The following is a 23,548-nucleotide window of genomic DNA, read 5'->3' as shown; positions in this document are numbered from 1 at the left end:
CGATTCTCCAAATCCTCGATTCGATTACATTTTCGAATATAAGGTCACGGTTCGATTCGATTCTCGATTTTTACCTCTTTTTTTTTAAGCACAGGTTGCTGTTGCTCCTAAAAAGCTGACATCAGTTCATCGCGATCTCACACATCTCTGTTATTATCAATGAAGCTGACTGCATAATGAATCTTTCATAATATATAGCCTACACTTTCTTTGTTATAACTAGAGGATTTGCCAGTTTACAGAATTCAGCACTGAACAAAAAGTCCGTTTTGAGCGGTGAGGAGAGTCTATCTTAAATGCTTCTGATTGGCCATTGCGTTCAAGAAATCAACACATATGTCTGTGATTGGCTAAATCGCTCAACGCTGCAAACATGTTATAAATAGAAACTCTGGCCTGTAAATCGTTTCTATTTTGTTTTAGTTGTTCTTGTAGCTTTTCTGCAACAGATAAATAAAAATGTATTAGTTTTTATATGTTTTATTCATAGATATTTCTAGTTTGCGGGAGTCCCGCGAATCGTTTTATTCTCCTGCACACACAGAGTGAGTACATTACCGGCCGCGCTCGAACTCGGCCATCATATCTAGTCCCGCGCCGCACTCTATTGCGTTGGGAGTGCATGTCTATAGATCAAAAGCCCGGCCCGAGGTTAGTGACGGGAAATATCGGCCGGGTCGGGCCAAGTTCGGGCTCGGGGATATAATCTAAGTTAGAGGGCTCACAGCCTTTCAACACGTGTGTTTTTTTTCCGCGCCGTGATGAGTCGTTCATGAACGATCCGATCCGTTCATTGCCTCTGTCACGCGACAAATGAACAAAAGACTCGGAAGGTCAAGTAATTATTAATGTTCCCTGTAAATTATTTTTGTCTGCATTATAATGATTTCTTAATTCAGAATATGATCAAGATTGCGTAGGTGGATGTGTTCGGGGAATTTGCCTGTTAAACATTTAAAGCCCCTGAAATGACTAGAAAAAAGATTAGTTAATTTCGATGAACGAGATTGAACAATAGAGTCAGTAAAACGATCCGAACACGGGCGCGACATGGGGGCGTGGTAGCATCGACGATTCCATTTTTTATTTCGATTTTTGAGATTGTGAATTAATTTCGATCGATTTCGAGTGACCCCCTTACTACTAATATCAATTATTAGAATCTGTGTTATTTTGGTCTGTCGGTGAACAAGCTAATAGACACACACACACACACACACACACACACACACACACACACACACACACACACACACACACACACACACACACACACACACACACACACAGTAAGAAACAGCTGTAGGGTTACTGACTGAAAGGAAGGGGGTCTGGAGTCTCCGATGCCTCCTGTCCTCTCCGGAGGGGGCGGCAGATCGGCCAGAGTGTCAGCACACACAGATCCTCCGTCAGAACCATGGGAGCCGTCTGCAGACACCAGCTGTACAGAGACACAGAGAGAGACGAGAACATTACCTTATCTACAGCATCTGTGACATGGTTGATAAGCCTCATGTCTCATGCTAACTTACCAGTATACAATACCATTCAAAAGTTTGCGGTCGGTACGATTTTTTAAATGTTTTTGAACAAAGTTTCTTCTACTCACCAAGGCTTCATCTATTTGATAAAAAAAGTAAAAACATTAATATTATTACATTTTAAAATAACTGTTTTCTATTCGAATATAGTTTAAAATGTAAATTATTCCTGCGATAAAATAATAAATCATTAATATATCATTCTAATATGCTTATTTGCTGCTCAAGAAACATTTCTTATTAATATCAATTTAGAAATCAGTTGTGCTGCATATTTCTGTGTAAACCATGATACATGTGTTTAAAGGGATAGTTCACCCAAAAATGAAAATTCTGTCAGTATTTACTCACCGTCGTGTTGTTCAACCCCGTAAGACCTTCGTTCATCTTCGGAACACGAATTAAGATATTTTTGATTAAATCGGAGAGCTGGATCACTCCTCCATAGGCTTCTTCAGGGATTGAAACTTGCCAGCCACGAAAAGTTATTAAAGACATCATTAAAATAGTCCAAGTGACTACAGTGGCTCAATATTAAGTTTATCAAGCGACGAGAATACTTTTTGTGCGCAAAAACAAACAAAAATAGTGACTTTATTTCAACTATTCATTTCCTTCTCTGTGGGTCTCGAGTCAGTTAACTTAGTGTGATTGCGTAGAGCTACGTCACACGTAGGCTCACTATTGGCCGATGCTGGTCATGTGTGTGATGCGTGTGATGTACAACAACAGAAGCTTACGCTATTACACTAGTGAACTCACTCGAGGCCCACAGAGAAGGAAATGAATAGTTGAAATAAAGTCGTTATTTATGTTTGTTTTTGCGCACAAAAAGTATTCTTGTCGCTTTATAAACTTAAGAATTGAGCCACTGATTATTTTAACAATGTCTTTAATGACTTTTCGGGGCTGGCAAGTTTCAATCCCTTAGAAGCCTATGGAGGAGTGATCCAGCTCTCAGATTTCATCAAAAATATCTTAATTCGTGTTCCGAAGATGAACGAAGGTCTTACGGGGTTGAACAACATGACGGTGAGTAAATACTGACAGAATTTTCATTTTTGGGTGAACTATCCCTTTAAGAATTCTTTGATGAATAGCATTTTCATGAATTTTAAAAAATATGGAAATATGAAACATGATATCCATATGATATATACACTGTAACTTTTAATCAATTTAATGCATCCTTGCTGAATAAAACTATTAATTTCTTTCCAAAAAATACAAATACATCACTGACCTCCAACCTTTGAATGGTAGAGTATGATATTTAAGTTTTGTGGCTATACTTTAAAAAATTGTGTTTATCCCAGTGCAATAGATTTCCATTGTACAATTATTACTGTAAACGTGTTGATAGAGCTGAACTTGTATTTAAACTTATTTTAAAAGTGTATTGCCAGCTTAGTTTTCTCCATGTTTTAAAACAGTTAAAACAGGGCACAGTTTAGGAGGAATAAATGATTCAGAGTGCCATGAACCCTGTAGTAATGATCATTAAGAGTCTCTTGGAAAGAGAGCATTCACATCCTGTTGGACAAACAGAGAGCCTCTTATGAGACCACAATGAGCTGCATTGGAGTCCCAACACCACCCTGAATCTGATCGAATTTTCTTGTTATACATGGGATATTTCAGGAGGGTTTTTCACTCACCCTGTGACTTCACTTAGATAATGCAATCACAACCAACATGGAAGAAGACAATGTGCTTTAAGAAAACAGAAACACACAAAATAACTTCCCTGTCACATATACGCTGTGTAGTGTAACCCACAAATAAAAGTGACGAAGAATATACAAGATACTAGAAGCCTGTTGCATGAAGCCGGTTTCAGTTCGTACCCTGGCAAGTTTGAGCAAACTCTGTTTTTTTGGGCTCAAGACATATTTGTCAGTCATACATAATTGAAACAAGTAATATTTCTGTAATAGTAACTAAATGTGTTTTAAAGGGGTCCTATTATGCCCTTTTACAAAGTCTTGCTTTTGTTTTTGGGGTGTACTAGAAAATGCTTTCATGCTTGATTGCATTATTTTTCACATATTTTACATTATTATTAGCTCCTCTGTCCCCAGTCTGGCCCGAACGCATCGTTTAGGTCCGGTTTCGATGAAGCCCCTCCTTCTGAAATACAAAATGTGCTGTGATTGGTTAGCTGGCCCAGTGTGTGGTGATTGGCAGCGTTTAGCGTGTATTTGGGAAATGTCCCGCCCCTCCATAACAACTAATTCTGCTCTAGTGTAAATATAAAGGATGGAGGCAGTTTCAAACCCGATTCAGACCCTGACAACGTTAACAAACAAGAGAACGGATTTCATGCACGGATGTGGTATGCAGTGGTATGTTATTCTTGTACATTATAGGTATGATGTTATCCACTATTTAATCATGACATTTGTCGGAAAACTATGGTTATAAACAGTAATCAATCACCAAAACATGGTTAATTTTTCTAAGGGGCAGTGAACAGCCTTACAAAAGCGAGAGCTTACAAAAACTGTAGTAAACAGCACTATATCAACACTAATGTTGGCTAGCAGGCGAACGCAATAGAACTGTCAATAGAAAACGCAACTACCAATAATAAGACATACTTACAAGTTGTCATTGGAGAAACAACAGATTGTCCCATTTCAGGAGAAGCTTTTGTGTGGTTCTGGAAGCTGTTCTTCGTATAATGTGCAGCGCACAGATAAACATTGGGATTATAATGTTCAGGAACAGAGTTTAAAATAAATTTTAGCCATTCTAAATTTTGTCAGCCTTAGGTCAGTGAGTTGTGGAAGAAAACAGCATCTCTATGACATAACAGCAGCTCATCCAGGCCTCGTCTGCTTTTCTGTGTATTCTGTGGGCGGGGATTGTTTAAATGAGGAACATTATGACTTCATAAAGCACGGAAAAATCACGTTGTAGTCCAAAAAAGCCGTTCGTTGTAGTTCTTGAAAAGAGGATACAGTTAAATAAAATATCTCTCTATGGAGTGAACTTTGAGCTTTGTAACCTTGCAGATCTTTTTATGCTCAAACAGAAACGTTACACACTAACTAAAGCTGAGACGTGGAAAGGCATAGTAGGATCCCTTTAAATTCACAATAACCAGGTTTATATATGTGACCCGGCCAGGACCACAAAACAAGTCACATGGGTCAATTTTTATTAAATTGAGATGTATACGTAATCTGAAACCTGAATAAATAAGCTTTCCAACCATTGATGTATGGTTTGTTAGGATAGGACATTATTTGTCCGAGATACAACAATTTGAATCTGGAAACTGAGGGTGCAAAAGAATCTAAACATTGAGAAAATCGCCTTTAAAGTTGTCCATTTATGTTCGCGATTGTGCTGCATTCACTCACAAAAATAAATGTTTGATATAATTATGGTAGGAAATTTACTAAATATCTTCATGGAACATGATCTTTACTTAATAGCCTAATGATTTTTGCCATAAAAGAAAAATCGATAATTTTGACCCATACAATGTATTGTTGGCTATTGCCACAAATATACCCGTGCTACTTGTGACTGGTTTTGTGATCCAGGGTCACATATTTATCATCAATATATCTAATTTGATTCAATCTCATTTTAACAAATTGAATATTGCTTGTTTTACAGCTAGCCATATTTTAACCATGTTCATACTTCTTAATTGAATAAATGTAATTGTTTTAACAATGAACAGATGTATGCTGATTCTAAGCAATTGGAATAAATGCAAACTATTAGTTAATGACCTAAGCCATGACGAGAGCAGAAATCTTACCCATTTCATTTATGTATGACTGACAAATATGCACAACATTAAGTTTATTCGTTTATGTAATCAGTTTATGGATGAAAATTTGTATTTGCAATTCAAATACATAAATCTTACATTTATGTTTTTCTATGAAGGACAAAAATGAGGCCCAGGCTAGTCTAAAGAAGGCATCCATATCTTGTAGAACTGATTATATATATATATACATATACGGATTTTAAATGGGACAAAAGCAAATATCACCTTATCCCAACCCTTAACCAAGGGGTCCTCAATCACTGATCTACTACAATAAATTTGTTTTTTTGGCAGCAAAGTTTAATATATTATGGAATTTCCTGTTGGCAGAATCAAATGGAATGACACTGGTTATAATTCTAACTGATGGTTGCCAAACATTAAATCAAATTTTAACAGAGCCATGTGTTTTACAGCTCTAAATAAACAGCTGATATGCACTACTAGGTGCTGAAAGTGGTGTAGTGCCACTCTGACCACTAGATGTTCCTCGCTCCATCACACTTTTATCAGAGCCAAGTCCCTCCCAGCCCGAAAGCTTCCACAGGCTCAGCTCTGCATGGGAAAGTTCCTGGAGTGAATCTGAAACGGGGGCAGTAAAAGGACGCACATATTTCCCCAGCTCCAGGTTCCTGTCTCTCCTGGACGCCGCGTTGGAAAAGCGCATCTGAAGATGGCAGGGAGTAAAGCAGCGATAAAGAGCACACCTTGTGTTTCTCCGTGGAAAGGAAGATTTGAGAGACAGGGATCTGGCTATGTAGCTGCTCTGTGTGTGTGTGTGTGTGTGTGTGTGTGTGTGTGTGTGTGTGTGTGTGTGTGTGTGTGTGTGTGTGTGTGTGTGTGTGTGTGTGTGTGTGTGTGTGTGTGTGTGTGTGTGTGTGTGTGTGTGTGTGTGTGTGTGTGTGTGTGCTTCAATCCACATGAGGAATTGTTTGTTTCTCTTGGCTGGAAAAAAAACAGGGTGTGTGTGTGTGTGTGTTTGGAAAAAAGTCAATCAGAGGGAGGTGGTGTGAGTCTGACTGACTATAGAATAAAAATAATAGGGAATGTGTAAGTGTGTGTTTTTTACATGTGCATTCAGCTGTAAATTATACAGTGGAATGCAAGTTCATTGAACTTGTGCTCCCAGGTATGAGTCAGTGCCAGTGTGTGTGCTGTTGTATATTTCTAGGTTTTCTAAGTCCAACCAAAAACTGTATCGGGGGGGGGGTATATGCCCAGAATATTTCAATAATCTGAGGAACCATTTGCAATATAAAAATTCCATGGATGATAAAGGTCCTTCATGAAACCATCATTGCCAATAAGTGTAGAGTGAGACTTGATTTAATTATTCTGATTTCTTTTGATTATTTTAATTTCTTCTATGTAAAGCACTTTGAATTACCACTGTGTATGAAATGTGCTATACAAATAAACTTGCCTTGCCTTGATTTCATTGATTCGAAAAGGATGTTCTGGATCAGCAGAGTTCTATGGAATAACATGCACTGATGAATCATTCACAAACGCCACGTTGAAAGAGACGGGTGCATTTAAATGCGAGGCTAAATCCCCGAAATTATCGCTGTGTGTGGAATACAAGAGTCACTCGTGATGGGATGACTGACATAGAAAAAACTATAGTAACAGTCTGATACCCCTTTTCCTCCAAAGCATTTTGAGAGCCGGTTCGGAGCCGGTGCCTACTTGCGAACCAGTTCTTTGTGTTTTGACAGCCAAAGAACCGGTTCTCGGCCAGGAAAACTGGTTCCAAAGCGGCACCAACTCTTTGCTGGACTAGAACCGTTCTTTTACCACGTCTTGCTTACGTCGGGGGCTGGGGGCGGGTTTAGATGTGTTCTAAACATCTTTTCTGACCATAATATCGGATCGCAAAGCCAGGAGAAACATTTGCAGAAACACGATGTAGTCGTGTTGTAATTGTTATGCTTGTAGTTGGCACAAGCGTTTCTATTTTTTTTTTATTGAAAACATTATGCAAGCAAAGAAGAAAACAGTCACAATATAGAACAAATAAACAGAAAGAAAAAAAAGACACAAGACAGGGGTACATAACTAATAAGAAAAGATTACATATCAAAGGAAAAGATTAAAAGACTTACATATTTCAATTGTTCTTAAAGCCTTCTTGGTACACGAGTTAGAGATAATCCCAAAGTAATGTTGTACTTGCAAGCGTTTCTAACTAAGATGTATAGCGACGTACACAGTGACGACACAGTGGGCGCTCTAGTCAGTGGAAAAACAAACAAGTTCTGAGGAGGTTCGCAAGTTGAACCAACTCCGAACCAACTTTGAACCAGCACCAGTTCCGAACCAGTTCTTTTTTGGTGGAAAAGGGGTGTCAGAGATGTCAATAAATACATGAATGCCAACAGTTGAAGTGGTTTGGTACTTTGCTATTAATGTGTTAGTTAGTCCATTGTATTAGTGTCCAGCACGAGAGAAGTTTATTTGGACAGACCCTTGACCCCTTGATTTTGACCAAGGAAGTGAGTCTATTCAACATGTAGACTTCAGGCAGATTCATAAACCACAATGGACCATGATTGTGACGTCACAGCAGATTGTGCTTAATTTACCCCAACCCACACAACTCTAGTGTATAATATTGGCATTATTTTGACATTTAACCGCATTTAATCCTTGTTGTAGGTACCTTAAAGGATTAAGGACGTCCAGCGTGACCTTTCCAACGTGATTACGTAATGCCTGGCGCGTCGCAGAAAATGACCGATCGTTTCGCTAGATAAGACACTAATCCACAGCTGGGAATGTGCAGAGCCCTTTGAAGCACTTCAAAGCCCTTTAAAACTGCATTGATTTGAACTTCAACAATTTGGTTACCGTTGAAGTCCATTGTGTGGAGAAAAATCCTGAAATGTTTTCCTTAAAAACTCAATTTCTTTTCCAGTGAAGAAAGAAAGACATGAACATCTTGGATGGCATTGAGGTGAGTAAATTATCAGGAAATTTTCATTTTGAGGTGAACTAATCCTTTAAGCTGACTGTTTTTATCATTTTCGTTTTTTAATATTAATATTTTAATATTTAATATTAGTTTATATTAAATTTTTTAACAGGCCAAGCATACATACAGGCATATAGAATGGTGCATAAAACAAAATAATAAGGAAAAAAACTGTAAATAATAAATCACCTCCATAGCAAGTTCCAAGTGATCGGGGCTTAGATTTTTCCATTTAAACACATTTCAAGGGTTCTGCCAGTAGTGAGCACTCGTGCAACATAAGCGATGACGTACAGCTGAGTGAACGAAACGGAGGGAAGTTAGCAAGGGAAGGGCATAAAAAACTGAAAAAAAGACTTAAACGCAGCCCTTGAATTGACCACCATGAGAAAGCTTTGCAAACTGCCATGTGGAACGAAAAGCCCTTCATGAAAGTAATCAGTCGCTGACTTTCGTTGGGAACGACCCTTCAAGTAGCATCTCCTTCCTCCTTTCATGCCTTCAAGGGCGTGAAAATACCATTAGCTCGCTTAATATTCTCTCCTGTGTCTCTGGGACAGACAGAGGAGGAGCAGATGTTTGCTCACCACTAAACACTCGCGGTCAATTTAACGCATCCAAACACACACTCGCGCTTGACTGACCGATCTCCAAGCTCCCGTGTTCAGAGACTCACGCTTGCCTCACACCTGGGCCTTCTAATCAAACCTTTACCGCACACATCGAGATGGTTGGCCCTGTTTCATTCTGAGGTTAATGAAACTCAAGCAGGGGAATTGAGACGAGGAAGGTCTATACAGTCAGTAACTCACCCATGACACAACACGTCCGTTGAAACACGGTAGCTTGGCGTTGTCATCAGAAATCTCTTCCTTCACCACCCTGAAGAGACATAATGAAACGACAGGTCTGTTGAAAGTTTCACCAGAGTAACAGAGGATTAAAACATGATTTTCACTAAAGCAGCTGTCATGGACAACAAATCATCTTTAATTGAATTCTGCTTAATCAGTTAAAACAATTTATGTGGTTTTGTTCAAGATCAAATGTGAAACACAGATACACAAAGAAACTAGACTGAAGGAAATGTGAATGTTCTGCCTCTCACTTGCTATAGTGTTGTTGCTAGGGATGGGTATCGTTAAGGTTTTAACGGTATTACTGCTCTTACCGATCCGGTACTTTAACGGTATTCTTATCGGTTCTTTTTAGTGTTTTTTATTTATTTATTTTCTTTAACATTGGTTTTATATTTTGAAATGTAAAATATCTATAGCAAAAGAAAAACTAATGCTTTAACAAAACCAATAAAATATCTATTTGTTTTGCAGCAGTGCGTGCAAGCTTTTTTGTTTTATATACATGAGATAGGATAAGATAAGCAAAAACAAATACAAACACATGGTCACAAAAAGAATAATCGTCAATCGTCAGCAGGATTATTAGACGCTGCCCCTTTAAGACCGAGTGCAGATCTAATAGGTGACTGATGCACCATCATTTTCTCCTAACTATTTACGTCCATTTAAGACATAGCCTAAACTGTGTTTAAGTTAATAAACTGTGTTTCAGTGAATATTAGAGCTGGTCATTTTTATATTTTTATGTATTTGATAGTTTAGATGTGCACATGAAGCCCAAAGTTAAGTATACTTTTCTTGTCTCGTTGCATTTCGGAGCGCGTCGCCTTGTGAACAGCTCTTGCACAGATTGTTGTGCTTTTAATAGCTAATTTGTTTTTTGTTTTTTCACAAACCACGCATAAAAATTATTATCTTAAAACTCCAAACTTTTACATACATGCTGCTGAGATATTACTGTAGCAGAGTTTGTGCTGAATACAATGTAATAAGACTTTAGCCATGAAAATGTCACAAGTAACAGAAATAAGCACAAATGTCAGAGAATGTCAGAACACCTCCAGGACCCAGAAAACCCCTCAGACCCCAGAGGGTTAATGGTATTTTCTTCTGTTGAAGCCGTCAGCCCGCATGATTTTAACTTATTCTTAAAATAATCGTGTATGACAGCAGAATTTGTGGTAAAAAAACTACATTACCCATGATGCTGTACATTACACCAAATTGAGAGTAAAAAAAAAAACACTGTCCAAAATAGCTCTTTAGCTCCGCCCACTCCCATGAAGCACTGCGGAAGTCGATCTCCCTATAAGCTCTCAAAATGTTTGTTTATATATATATATATATATATATATATATATATATATATATATATATATATATTGCATAAAACTTACAATATATTGTTTTTATACATATAATAAACATTTGTAAGTTTAGTAGTTTTATATTCCTTCATAGTTTTTTATTAGATTTAGCAATGCTTTTAATTTGGTTTGCAACGCTTCATGGGATTGTAGTTTTTCCCCTCAATAAAACCGTTAAGGTCACAGTCTTTGACAAACCTTTGCCTTTATGACTAATTTTCAAAAACTTTATTGCTTCAAATCAAAGTTTGGAGTGTTGTGATTCACCTCGTAGCTGATTGGTTTGGTTCTCGTTAACAAAGACTATTTTAAAATCCCTATGAGAAAAAATGAATGAAAAAAAACTTCTGGAACCAGTGCCGCTCAAAAAGGGGACGGGCCCTGTTGCACTTTATATCAGGAGGCTGTTGAATGCTTGAAACTGATTGGTTGACGAATATTCGTATTATTTTCAGGGAAACACATTACATGGCTAAAGTAGTTCCAGACATGTCTTGACCGCATTACATGTCCATATCACTTTGCCAAATGATTTTAGTAATTTCTAAGGACATTAAAGCCTACAACAACAAAAGAATCGAAACCCACTACAACACTGACCAAGCAAATAAATATAGTAAACAATAGGATAAAAAAGACAAATTATTTACATGTTTTTTGCCACAAAATGAACCTCATTGGTTCTTGCTGAAGCTCAAACGTGATGCGTAAAACGAGAATTAACCTCATTGGTTCTCGCACGTCAAGCAAGCATGATATGTGAGTTGATGAACGTTTATATGAGAATATAAAAGCTTAAATTCAATCTGTTCATCATATAAAATGATCGAGTCTCATCGGAAAATTTGAACTAAATCTCTCAATTCATATGGATTAGTTTATCGATCTCTTTATGAACTTTTTGAAGAGTCAAAGCGTTGACTTGCTGTCAATTGAGGGACACAAAGCTCTCAGATTTCATCAAAAAGATCTTCATTTGTGTTCTGAAGATGAATGAAAGTTTAACTGGTTTGTAACGACATGATGGCGAGTAATTAATGATTTTAATTTCTCTCTCTCTACCTGAGTCTTTAACCATCTTCAAGAATGAACGATTACTTATAAACCTTTAAAGACAGCCCTACTGTAAAAGCCAAAAGGTTGGTAATTAATGGTATTTTCTTCTGTTGAAGCCGTCAGCCCGCATGATTTTAACTTATTCTTAAAATAATCGTGTTTGACAGCAGAATTTGTGGTAAAAAAAACTACATTACCCATGATGCTGTACATTACACCAAATTGAGAGTAAAAAAAAACACCACTCTCCAAATTGAGGGACAGAAAGCTCTCAGATTTCATCAAAAAGATCTTCCTTTGTGTTCATCTTCAAGAATCTACTAAAGTCGCATCTCTTTCGCCAACATTTGACTCAATAATACCAACACTTACTATTCTATATCTATTATATAAAAACATCCTTGCTACGTGTGCTGTGCTGATCTAGCTGAGACTGGTCACGACATTTGCATAATGTTGCCCTATTGTTGATTTGAATGCTTCTATTGCTCTCTTCATTTGAAAGTCGCTTTGGATAAAAGCATCTGCTAAATGTTAAATGTAAATGTAGTGTAATGTAAGTGCATTAGTCTGCTATCAATGGCTCCAGCCTCCGTTACTAGCTCAAAAATGACGTTTTGGAATTAGCAACGGATTAGATGCGCAAGAAATTAATACGTTTTATGGACAAGAACCTGACAAATGTCTTAAAATACAACATCTGAACAATGTCTTGAGGTGTGGTAACCGTAATAAGCGGAATAATTGACTCCGGCCCGTTGAATTATTGGGAAATCATGCACACCCACTTCACGCATTACGACCGCAGGTGTGCATTATTTATTTTCTAATAATTCAACGACCAGTCGTCAACTATTCCTTACTTATTGTGTTCTGGCTGGTCGCCGAAGCATTTGCTGTTGTGTTCTGGTGGTTGTTATGGCATCGCCAGGTGGTTGCTAAGGTGATCTCATTGGTTGTTAAAGCAAGCAGTTGCTACAGTGTTCTGGCTGGTTGCTAGAGCATTTACTATTGTTTTCTGGTTCTGGGTGCTAAATGGACGTTACTAGCTCAGGTCAAAAGAGGCCATAATAATAGTGAGGGGCTTGACTTAGCAAACACCCTTAAATAAGTAAAGCAGCTCCATTTTCTAAAAGCCCCCTCACACGCAGTCACGCACACAGGTTAATTTAGTCTCTCATAAAATAAAATTCACGGCATGCACCTCCTCTAGTCCCTCCCCCTTCCCAGCTGCTCCTTAAAAAGGTGCTGACCCCAATGACTCCTGTCACCATGGAAACCTTTGTCAAAGAGGAAGAGGGTGAAAGACAGCTGGCTAGTAAAGCATGTGAGGTTTGCTGAAACAGACCATGTAATCTATTAATAATAAAAATCAATTGAGTAATCATGATTGCATTCATGTTATATAAATCAAAGCCAGGTGTCTATCTTTAAATCACACGCATTTCATGCCAAACACCAAGGCAGTGGTGACAAAACTGAGTCTGTGCTATAGATGCACACAGGACCATTTGCTTTCCTTTGGTCTACTACACTGACATGTTTCATTCGATCTACTCTCAGCGTTAGATGGCATTTCCATACAGACCATCTGATGCATATTGCACACAAATAATGGCAGCATTTGAGAACAGCAAGCTTCAATCTGATGATCTGATTGGATTGCTTTACTGCTTCCTCCCCTAGTCTCAGAAGATCAAGCTAAATTCGTATCAAATGAATCCAAACCCGCATTATGAAAACAATCTGATGTTTTATCTTTTTTTTACATCCACATTCAGGGCTTTATTTGTGTCATACATCATCTCTCTCTTTTTCTCTCTTCCTGCCAGATGAAGCTGATCTAATGAAACCCTGCGACAGTGACTGTATCTGCTGAATTCTCATCTGTTTCAGTGAAATCTGTTCAAAGCTTCTCAGGCCCAAGATCTCATTCGGTGTCCCAATATGCTTGTGCTTACGCGTTTGTGACAGATTTTTCTTGTGCAATACATATACAGAAAAGGCATACATTCTGAATGCTGCATGCATCGTTAAATTCTTCTTAAAGGTGGGGTCTGTGATTCTCTTTTTTGTCCATTTTTTCAAAATAACTTGAAATCCTATTCCTAACCCACTTACAGCCACTGAGTTAGAAGCACTGAAATGAAAATTAAGCAATTTAATCATCTGTGGAACGGGCAGGACTCGAAAAACTCCAGCCAATCATTTCCAAGACCACCTGGAATCATTGGACAGTAAGTTCGTCAATCAAACGGTCGTAACACACCCCCTCCCCCCAGCGCGCGTGACCCCTTCGTGCGCATACTCAAATGCGCATCTCGTCAGTAAAGCCGGTTCCATGATTAGTAGTAAATCGTCATTACAATCTCTCGCGCATCTGAGTTTTCGTCGTGCATGATTGCGCGTCCATGTTCTTCGAATGGGTGGAGTCAGGGCCAGCGTTGGAGGAAATAAGGTAGGACCATTTGAATTGTGTATTTTCAAAATCTGCCGGTCGTTTTCCAAATCACATACCCCACATTTAAGCCAAAACTCAGGTTTTTGTGTTGATGATGCCCAAAATGCTGTCTAGATAGGTAGCTTCTGAAAGGCAGGCGATGAGAGGTTCTAGTTGCCTGTGTGTGTTTGCGTGAGTAACAGATTATATCCCAAAGGCCTCTAGACTCTGGCATTAGCAAAATGATTGACAGCTCTCAGTGAGTTTCAATCTGAGCACTTTGTTGCTTTTAGTGAGTGGATTGCACATTGTTCCACAGTGCCGACTCTAATCCTACTTGGGCTATGCAATAAAAACTCAGCAGGGATGGTGACATAAGAGAGCAGCTCTCCTCCTCCTTTTCTCATTCTGTTCTTCTTCTCTGCTCTCCTCATTCTTTTAGCAGCATGAGGTCCAACTTCTCCTAAAGCAGTTTCATCTGAAATCCTCAGCTTGGATAAGAACAGAAATACTGTTCAGATATGAGTCATATTTTCACTCGAATAAATAGTAAAACCAAAAATGAAAATTCTGTCAACAAAAAAGCTACGGCAGAAGCAGGGGAGGACTGCTTTATCATGAGTAAATTTAGACCATGGTTATGGTATTGTCATTATTTATGTTTGTTTTCATTCATGTCTGTATTTCTAGTCTTTTGTGTTTGCTGTTTTTGTGTTAATTGGTTCTGTCGTCCTCAGTTTCCCCTGTCCGTTTGTCACTAGAGATACATATTGATTTGAGTTTGAGTTCAGGTGTATCTAGTTAATTAGTCTCATTAGTTCCTGTTTGCAGTGTATTTAAGCCCTGTGTGTCTTTCTGTTCATTGTCAGTTCTACGTTGTTATGTACATGTGTATCGTTCTGTGTAAATAAATACTACTTGTGTTTAGATCCTGCATTCATCTGTCTTCTTCATTGCAACTAACCGTGGCAGGTGGGCTATATATCACAATATGTTAAAAATATATATATATTTTTTAGTTATAACATAACTTGCATTTAATGATCAAATACTTCCCAAATAAAAGATAATTCATTTCATTTGAGAATTTTATTTATTTGAAACTTCTGGACAAAAATATGATTGAATCACTATTCACAAAACAATTTGCACAGTGGATTCACGAGTTGTATAGATACATTTTTTATTTTTACCTATTTGAAGCTTTACAGGCCATGGTTAGTTTATATATGGTCCCACTTATATTAGGTGTCTTTATGTAAAACTTTGTTTAGTTTTTTTAATACAAGTACAACATAAAACGTGAACACTATACATGCACTGTCAAATTAAATGAATTCAAATGTTGCATAGTAGTTAAAGAAAATTAACATCAAATGAGTCGCTGTGCTTTCATTTGAAAAAACCCAGCATGAACATCCTTCGAAATATCTCCTTTTTGTCAACTTTTTTAGTGAACTAAAAAAAAAACTTTAAATGTATAAAATAGTCTATGTTCAGTGACAGATGAACACACACCTTCTTCAGAGATTCAGTGAACACTTCATCTGCGTTCCTTCCCCACATATGACATTCAAACTGTCTCGATTGACAACGAGTCTGGTTTGACTGACAGGAAATCAATTGTGAGGGGGTTTCCAGCTGGTTCAGCCAAAGATCTCCTTCATTACAAGCACCATAACGTCATCATACCAACATATGTGTCACATATTACACATTTCTCCATCTCTTTTCCATCTACTTTAGCAATAAAAGTACACAAACACACACACAGCGCCTTCATCAGGCTAGCACAGTGGAATTGGGGCAGTGTGTGCAGATGGCTCATGTGTGTAGACAGGCCCATTGATTTGTAAGCAGAGCCAATCTCTAATGAAGAGGCCTTCCTTCTTCATAGCCTGAGATGATTAGATTTTGTCCAGAAAACAAGCCTGGACTCCCACAGCAGAAGATGTGGAGGAGGAGGAAAGAGAGAGAGAAAATAAGAGAAAATGGCAGTAGATGAGAGTGTAAAGAAAGGGATGTAAGCACTCCCAAAGTGCTCATCCATCATTCAGTCCGCAGTCAGTCCATCCAAATCCGTAAACCGCCAGACAATGAGCCAGTGATGCGATGAAATCCACTGAGACCCAAAATACACACAATGCTAAAAACATGGTAATCACACACACGTACAATATGCTAATACTGTCCAACTCACTTGAAGAACTGTACTCACACGTGCACTAGGGAGAGGACAAGACAGGAAAATAAAGCAGGGAAAGTAGGTCAGTCTTCTTTAAAGAAACATCACTTACTTCCATCAGAGAGAACAAGTGGGCCTGTAAATGAACGCTCTCTGCTCACGTTAGCCAGACTGACCCCTCACACACTTTTTATTCAGGAAATGAATTAGAAATCTCTACTTCTGCATCAAAGGTGGTTAAATACTGTGTAACTTACAAACCATGTTCATGATCCTGCACACACTATCTCACACACACAATCTGTCCACTACTACGCAGAGAGCGTGAGGGCGAGAGAGAGAGAGAGTGCCTGCGAGCTAGAGTAAGGTCTGCGGTCTTGGCCATTAGTTGATTTACTTGTTTTTGTGTAAGTTAATACGTTGTCAAATATGTTTAAACTTAAATAAACTACATATACAAGTAGTTATGTCTCTTTGTATTAATTTGTCCTGTTATTGACGTGATGTGCGTCATTGATAAAATGCGCAACCAGATGTTCGAATAGTTTGAATATATGTGTTTTTTTCAGAGGGAATATTCGAACGTCATTTTTGAGCAATTTTGACAGCCCTATATCTCACACACACAATCTGTCCACTTCTAATCTCCAAAACAAACACTTAATAACAAGCAGATGCAGTATGCTGAGAGCGAGTCTACTGTGTGTGCGCGCACGTTTTCCAGCTGTGCTATGAGAATCAACAGAATCAAATTCAGCAATATGACCTGAGAAATGATCTCTGTAATTGAAATCCAACAGTGAAAACACAATCAACATTGTAAATTTACAATTTACGGATCATTTCCCTCTCAAGAAAACATTTCAGTCTTTGCTTCCATGATAAAGAACAAGGCTAATGATTTCTTGCACTTGGTCTCTCGCAACTATTGATTACGCATCTGAATGTGGTTATTTGATCTAATCAAAATGATTTGAGATTACCGCAATAATTGTGCAGTTTAAATTTCACTGACCAAATAAATCAAATTAAAGCACTTCATACGAAATAAAGACTTGTGGGTTTAATCAGTCTACATATTACATCATTTAAATATTATTTTATTATTATTATTATATACAATTTGAAGTACCAATTCAATCATTAAATAAATTATGTTTTCCCCAACCGAGCTCGAGAACTGCATGTGAGAATATACAGTACTACTGTTTTGGAAAACACGCAAACCTAATAATTTCATATATTGATTAAAATAAAATGGGAAAAACATACTTGTCCTGATCGATGTATGCCACGTAATAAACTCAAAACCCTTTGAATCTCCATTTATTACTGTTTCACCAGTGAGCATCTTTACTGTCTTTAGCAGGATCCTCCATCTGTCTGTGGAAGTGTATGTGTGTGTGTGTATGTGTGTTTGTACTAAAATGATGATCATGATGCTAATGGCCTTACTGGCCTTGCAGCTGTTATGAGAGAGACCCAAGAGAGCGGCCGACACAAACACACAAGCACACACACAATGCACAAGCACTATCATCACTAAATCTATTCCTGCAGTCTATCTGAATGAAAACATAGTGACCCTTTTAATCAAACACACCTGACAAGATTTCTCTTCTCACCAACAGCACCTTCTTATAGAACAGTCTTCTTTTATTAATTCTTCGCATTGTTATTTTTTATAAGTACATGATACTAGTAGAGTCTGATCGCTTCCCGGAAACTGATGACACATCTGCAGTGATGTCAGCTTCATCACGCACTCATGTTACATCACAACGCCACATTCCTGCCACTGGATGAAGTCAGCGTGTAGAGAGAGATCATGTGTGCATGCCTATGTGTGTTTATGTGGAGGGTTAAAAAGCTTGAAAGGATAAAGTTTTACTGCTGACATCATATGATCATAATCTACAACTCTCTGTAGGCGTGTGTCCATTACAGATTTGCGCAAAACTTTAGCCATTTTTTCTAAATGTCGACAAAAAACTATTGCGACATGACGGTGTTTCCATTAACCGATGTTACGCGACTAAAACGTCATTTTCTCCTCTCACGATATTCCTTCCAAAAATCACGGCGACGGATGTTGGTAGGTTTACGTAGACTATATCCCAGCCACTGCACTGGCCATTATTAATAATCGAAGGAGATGTATGTGTGTTATCCAGGCATTAATGGTAAGGAAAGACCCTTATACTTGGAGCGGCTGGTGTTTCTGGGTGTTTCTCCCTGGTCTTGATCTATCTGGTTCGAGGTCTTGATTGTTGCATTTCTTTGAGGTTTAGAATCCAGTATTCCTGTAATTCTTTTGTCTTTTATGAATTTGAATAAAGAACTCTGTCTCGTATTCTGTCCAAACATACCGCGTCATCTACATCAGGTGACCTGTAAATGCGCAAAAACTGTTTCCATCGCAGTTTTGCGAAATATTTATTTTTCGTATTGCCTGAAAAACCACCTCATTCGAGCGTAAAAAAAAATTTTTTGCGATAAGTGGAAGTTTTTGCGAAATTGACGTTTCCATTGGGCGTATTTTCAATTCACGCAATTTGAAGGGTAATGGAAACGCGGCTACTGAAGCTGATGGCTATGTGAGAAAGACACCATCAAATCAAGATATAAATCCTTATCATTACACCAAACGTAATATAATGTCTTCCTGTCAACAGGACACATTTTATGAAGTCGGACAACTAGTAACCATGCTTGTGAGATACAACAAGACAATCCATTTCCTAGCAATTTCTAAGTGAAAGTTGTTTCTGCACCAAAAGTTTTTTCAGGGTTGATATCATTTTCAGACAATAGTCATCTGGCCCACTGAAATGAAGGAAAGTTGATGCTATAGTAGGACTAACTAAAGGTCAACTTAAAAAAGTAAATTAAAAAAATACCCACATTTAAGCAATCTCTGTATTGTTTAAAAATAGCCTATGCTTGACCACATAAGTTATAATATTTAACAACGATCCGGCTTAACGGTTCTGATTGCTCAGGTTATTTGCTACGTTTGCTACAAAACGTACCAGTATTGGATGATATGTATTAGCATTTCTTCAAAAAAAAAAAGTGTGTTATTGTTACAACTAAAATGTGTGTTAGTTAGTGATAATGGGACCATTTAGATAACCAATGTTTGTGTGTTTGGCCTCATTTATCATGACTTCTGCTTTATAATATTTACACTATGCTGTAGTGTAATCAGATCCTGATGCCCTTCAATCTGGGAATTACCATAATGTGTCAAATCCTGTGATTTAAATGGTCTTCTCATATTCATATGAGACACGAACTGATGGATTCATAAGCTGATTTGGTCCCACAAGTGGCTTTATGTACAATGGACTTACATTGAAATTAATCATTTGATACAATTGACTTATTGTGTACTTACATGTTTTTACATTGTACTTATATTTTGAAAATACCTGCATGTAATTACAGCTGTAATTAATTTATGTAATTACATTTGTAATTACACAGTTGACCCTTCCCTTACACCTTAACCCAACCTTACACCAACCCATGCCACACCACCTGACCTAACCTTACCCGTATCACGACCTCAATAGCAGCACAAGTGATTTACAATATAACATGAACACAATAAGTACATTGTACTTATTTTTCGATGTAAGCACAAAGTACTTAAAGCCAGTTATAAAGTGGGACCGCTGATTTTTATAAATAAATAAAACCAGTCGTACCTGCCAATCCGTTGGGTAAAACCCTGTAATGTACAAGCTTTAACCACAACTAGTCGCTTATCTTCCTTTAAGTTTACCTGTCGGTCCAGGTTTTGATTTGGAATCACATGGGCTTGAATCAAGCGGGCCTGTTTTGCATCACGGCATGGCAGTGTCGAGTCTGGAAGTGATTATGCCAGAGGGTGAGGAACAATGGCTGGCTGTTCACCTTGATGAGCTGGTTTGGGCAGTACATTGATACAAACAAGCAACGTGGAAAGAGAAAATGTGTTAGGAGGGTCCCGTTTCACAGGTGTTGGACGGGTCTGTGTGCGCGCGAAGAGGTTTGTGTAGCTTGGCATCTACAGGAGAACCTTCTGGCAAGCCAAGAAAAGCAAACAAAAAGCAGATCGCATGGACTTGATTTCGCAACATGACACTGTTCATTGTGACTTAACAGTGACTGTGGAAATCTGTTCAGAGGATCCGTGAGCATGTTTCCCAAGTGATTCCTTGTTTCCAAGTCAGAATTCCAGACCTCAGCCACATGCGAGGGGAGGTGCGCACCTAAAGTGCACTTTACCTCTCATAAACACTGCGAAGACTGCGGGGTGGTGATCCTCCATCTAAATGCACACGCAGCCTGTGCTGTTATAAGGCGTTTTCACACCTGAAAGTCCGCACCAAGGGCGGAACCAAAGTTCACATTTTGATACATTTCATACTTTCAGAAAGTTTCGGTTTGGTTTCACACTGTAATTATGCGAGCGCACTAAAGAACTTTACATGCGTAAAGTTGACATATTTGACATATGCGTACATGACATACTTGCGTCCTGTCGTCATCATCTATGTGGGCTGCATCTTAACATTGATTGGTTTGTAAATGGACGTGCGTCTGACGTCAGCGTGTTGTCAATTCGGCGGGTAACTTTGACAACATGAATGAACCATAGACTGAACAGACGCATAGCCTATCGTTGCAACTGTATTGTTATTTTTTCGTCGTGCAAACATTTTATCGTCGCCGGCAGGAAAGGAGGAGAAGACTGCAAGCAATCATGCGATTATTATTATTATGTCATCAGACCATACTTCAATTAAAAACCTCGTCTCCTCCTCTCCCGATGTGCAACCACGGCTCATTTTTCCTGCCAAATTCTGTTTTATCGGCTATGCGGGAACCACCGGAACTTCCTGTAAAAGGTCTGAAAGTCCGAACCATACAGAAATGCTTTCACACTAGAAACGAACCAAACCTTTGTTCAGTTTGATCCGGATCGACACTACCTCTTTTCGCCGGACCAAATTTCATCTGTTTGGTCCGGACCGTGTTCCGGGGTAGGTTTCACACCTGTCATTTTGATTCGGACCAAACAGAAAAGTCCGAAAGTCCGGACCAAACAAGGTAGGTGTGAAAGGGCCCTTATTAACAAAGCAGCATTGATGAAACAACACCATGTAAATAATGACAGATAAGATCCCACACTTTTTCACCAATGAATTTCCAATGGCTTTTCCATTCATCAGTTATTAGCGTATAATGATTTTTGGTAACACTTTACAATAAGGATTCATTAGTTAACATGAACTAAGAATGAACAATACTTTTACAGCATTTATTAATCTAATTTCAACATTTACCAATACATTATTAAAATCAAATGTATTTGTTAACATTAGCCTAGTTCATGCACTGTGAACTAACATGAACAAACAACAAATGATTGTATTTTTATTAACTAACATTAACAAAGACGAATAAATACTGTAAATGTATCGCTCATTGTTAGCTCATGTTAGTTAATACATTAACTATTGTTAAAAAATTAGACCTTATTGTAAAGTTTTATCGGATTTTTAAAACTTATTTTATAGAGATTGCACTCACCAAGAGCAATTTCTAGGTTTTGAAATATTATTTTTTAACTTGCTACATATAGTCATTATTATAGAAATGTTCAAGACTTTTCCGTGACTTTTTGGGATTTTGTTCATTTTTATGACTGAAAAATGACTGTGGAGACCCTTAATGGGTAACAGGTCCTGAGTTAGGCAAGATGAATTGGTTAAAGTCAAACTGATTAAAAGTGTGTTGTAAATCATGTGCAAATCAGAAAGTGTGTCAGCAGTTGAAGATGAGAGAGAAGATTATTTCAAACACGGCGTCAGTTCTTATGAGCAAGAGTGCATGTTTATCGCTCTAACTTAAAATGTGAATGTCAGGATTCTCACAGCTTTGACTAATTAATGTCCATGTCTTTTTAATTTATTTCCGATTACTGGATAAAGAATTTTTTAAACCCTTTCTCCTTTTTTATATAAAAGTTGCACTCACAAAGAGTGCAAATTTCTAGCTTATGAAATGTTTTAGATCCGAACATAACTAGAATTTTTTTTATATTCAAAATATAATTTTTAATGTAAAGCACAATTCAAATTCCCTGATACTTCCAGATGACTGGGACTGGACAGATGACAGATTCACTGACTTAAGTGACAGATGCTTCAATCACACTTTACTAGGGCTGTAACGATACGCGATATAAAATCGAAATCGCGATACGCAGGTCCACGATCCTGTATCGCGATGTGAGAAGGCAGAATCGCGATCACACCCCTTCCAACTCCCAGAGTTATCCTTCCTGTCCAGAACCAGGGCTCGAATTTCGGCGCGGGTATTGCGCATAATTCTAATCATTCCCGCAGGTCTCCCATTTATAATGTGGGAAATTCCCGCAATCGTAATCCACACGGATAATAAAATAAAATCATTCTTTTAACAACTATCTTCCAGACGCAATTTCACAAACAGCGTGAGTGTTCAGCGGTGCCGCGCGTCTTCTATCTCTTCTCATAATGTTTTTTGCAAGGCAGGCATCAAGCGCTGCGGCGATAATACACACTCGCGTTTTGGAGTCGGGACCATAGACTGTAAGGTCGGGACATGACGGAATATTCACTTGCACAATCGGGCCAGCAGTGCATCGTGACTGAAGTCTTTTTAAGTCTTACCAGTTTAAACATTCAAGCGATTTTAAACTAATCAGTGCTCGCGCGCTCTCTGAGATTATTTTCTATGCGCACATTCATAGAAAATCCGCCTCAAAAACAGCTGGCTAGTAACTATTTTTCGCGGATTATATTGCTTTAACACGCAAAATTGGCAATTTCGGTCTTTGTGAGTAGGCTATACTCTAAATAGGCTATAGTCGGTTTTGTCTTTAATAAACATAAAACGCATGCCAGTATAATGAACACAGGATCCGTGCACTAGCTCTTAAAGTGACGGCAGCCATATGTGTCAGTCATTAATTTTGTTGTCAAAACAACAAAAGATGGCTTTAAGTTAAAGGAATCAGGATTAATAGCCTATGTATTTAATTTATTCAGGACTAAAATACTACCCAGTGTTATTTTCCATTTGATTACTTTATTCAGTATCTGTATATAAATACTAGTGTTAGACCTATTCAAAAACTTTTCTCTTTAATTGTCTTTATTTGTATCTTTATTCTATTGTATTTATTTGTGCTACTTTTTTCAATTTAATTAAACAATTTAAATCAAGCTTCCTTGTGATGTGTAAATTCTTAACAACAATAGGCTATTACCCCATTGTAAAAATGCAATGAGCGCA

At 38.0% G+C, this 23,548-nt stretch overlaps 1 protein-coding gene across 1 annotated transcript in view; it reads right to left on the bottom strand.

Moving 5' to 3' along the window:
* Positions 1-23,548, bottom strand: part of dvl3b (dishevelled segment polarity protein 3b) — a 47,386-nt gene that overhangs the window by 20,183 nt on the left and 3,655 nt on the right. Inside the window, exons 2-3 of the mRNA XM_077248448.1 lie at positions 9,121-9,190; positions 1,317-1,441 (exon numbers count right to left, since the gene is read on the bottom strand). Of these exons, the coding sequence (XP_077104563.1) occupies positions 1,317-1,441; positions 9,121-9,190 (195 nt within the window). The remainder of the gene's footprint in view (positions 1-1,316; positions 1,442-9,120; positions 9,191-23,548) is intronic.

The sequence above is a fragment of the Siphateles boraxobius genome, unplaced genomic scaffold (assembly GCF_051911475.1).
Source record: "Siphateles boraxobius isolate OS27281-9 unplaced genomic scaffold, OSU_SipBor_1 30, whole genome shotgun sequence".
Classification (NCBI taxonomy): Eukaryota; Metazoa; Chordata; class Actinopteri; order Cypriniformes; family Leuciscidae; genus Siphateles; species Siphateles boraxobius.
This window is presented reverse-complemented; position numbering and strand designations above follow the sequence as displayed.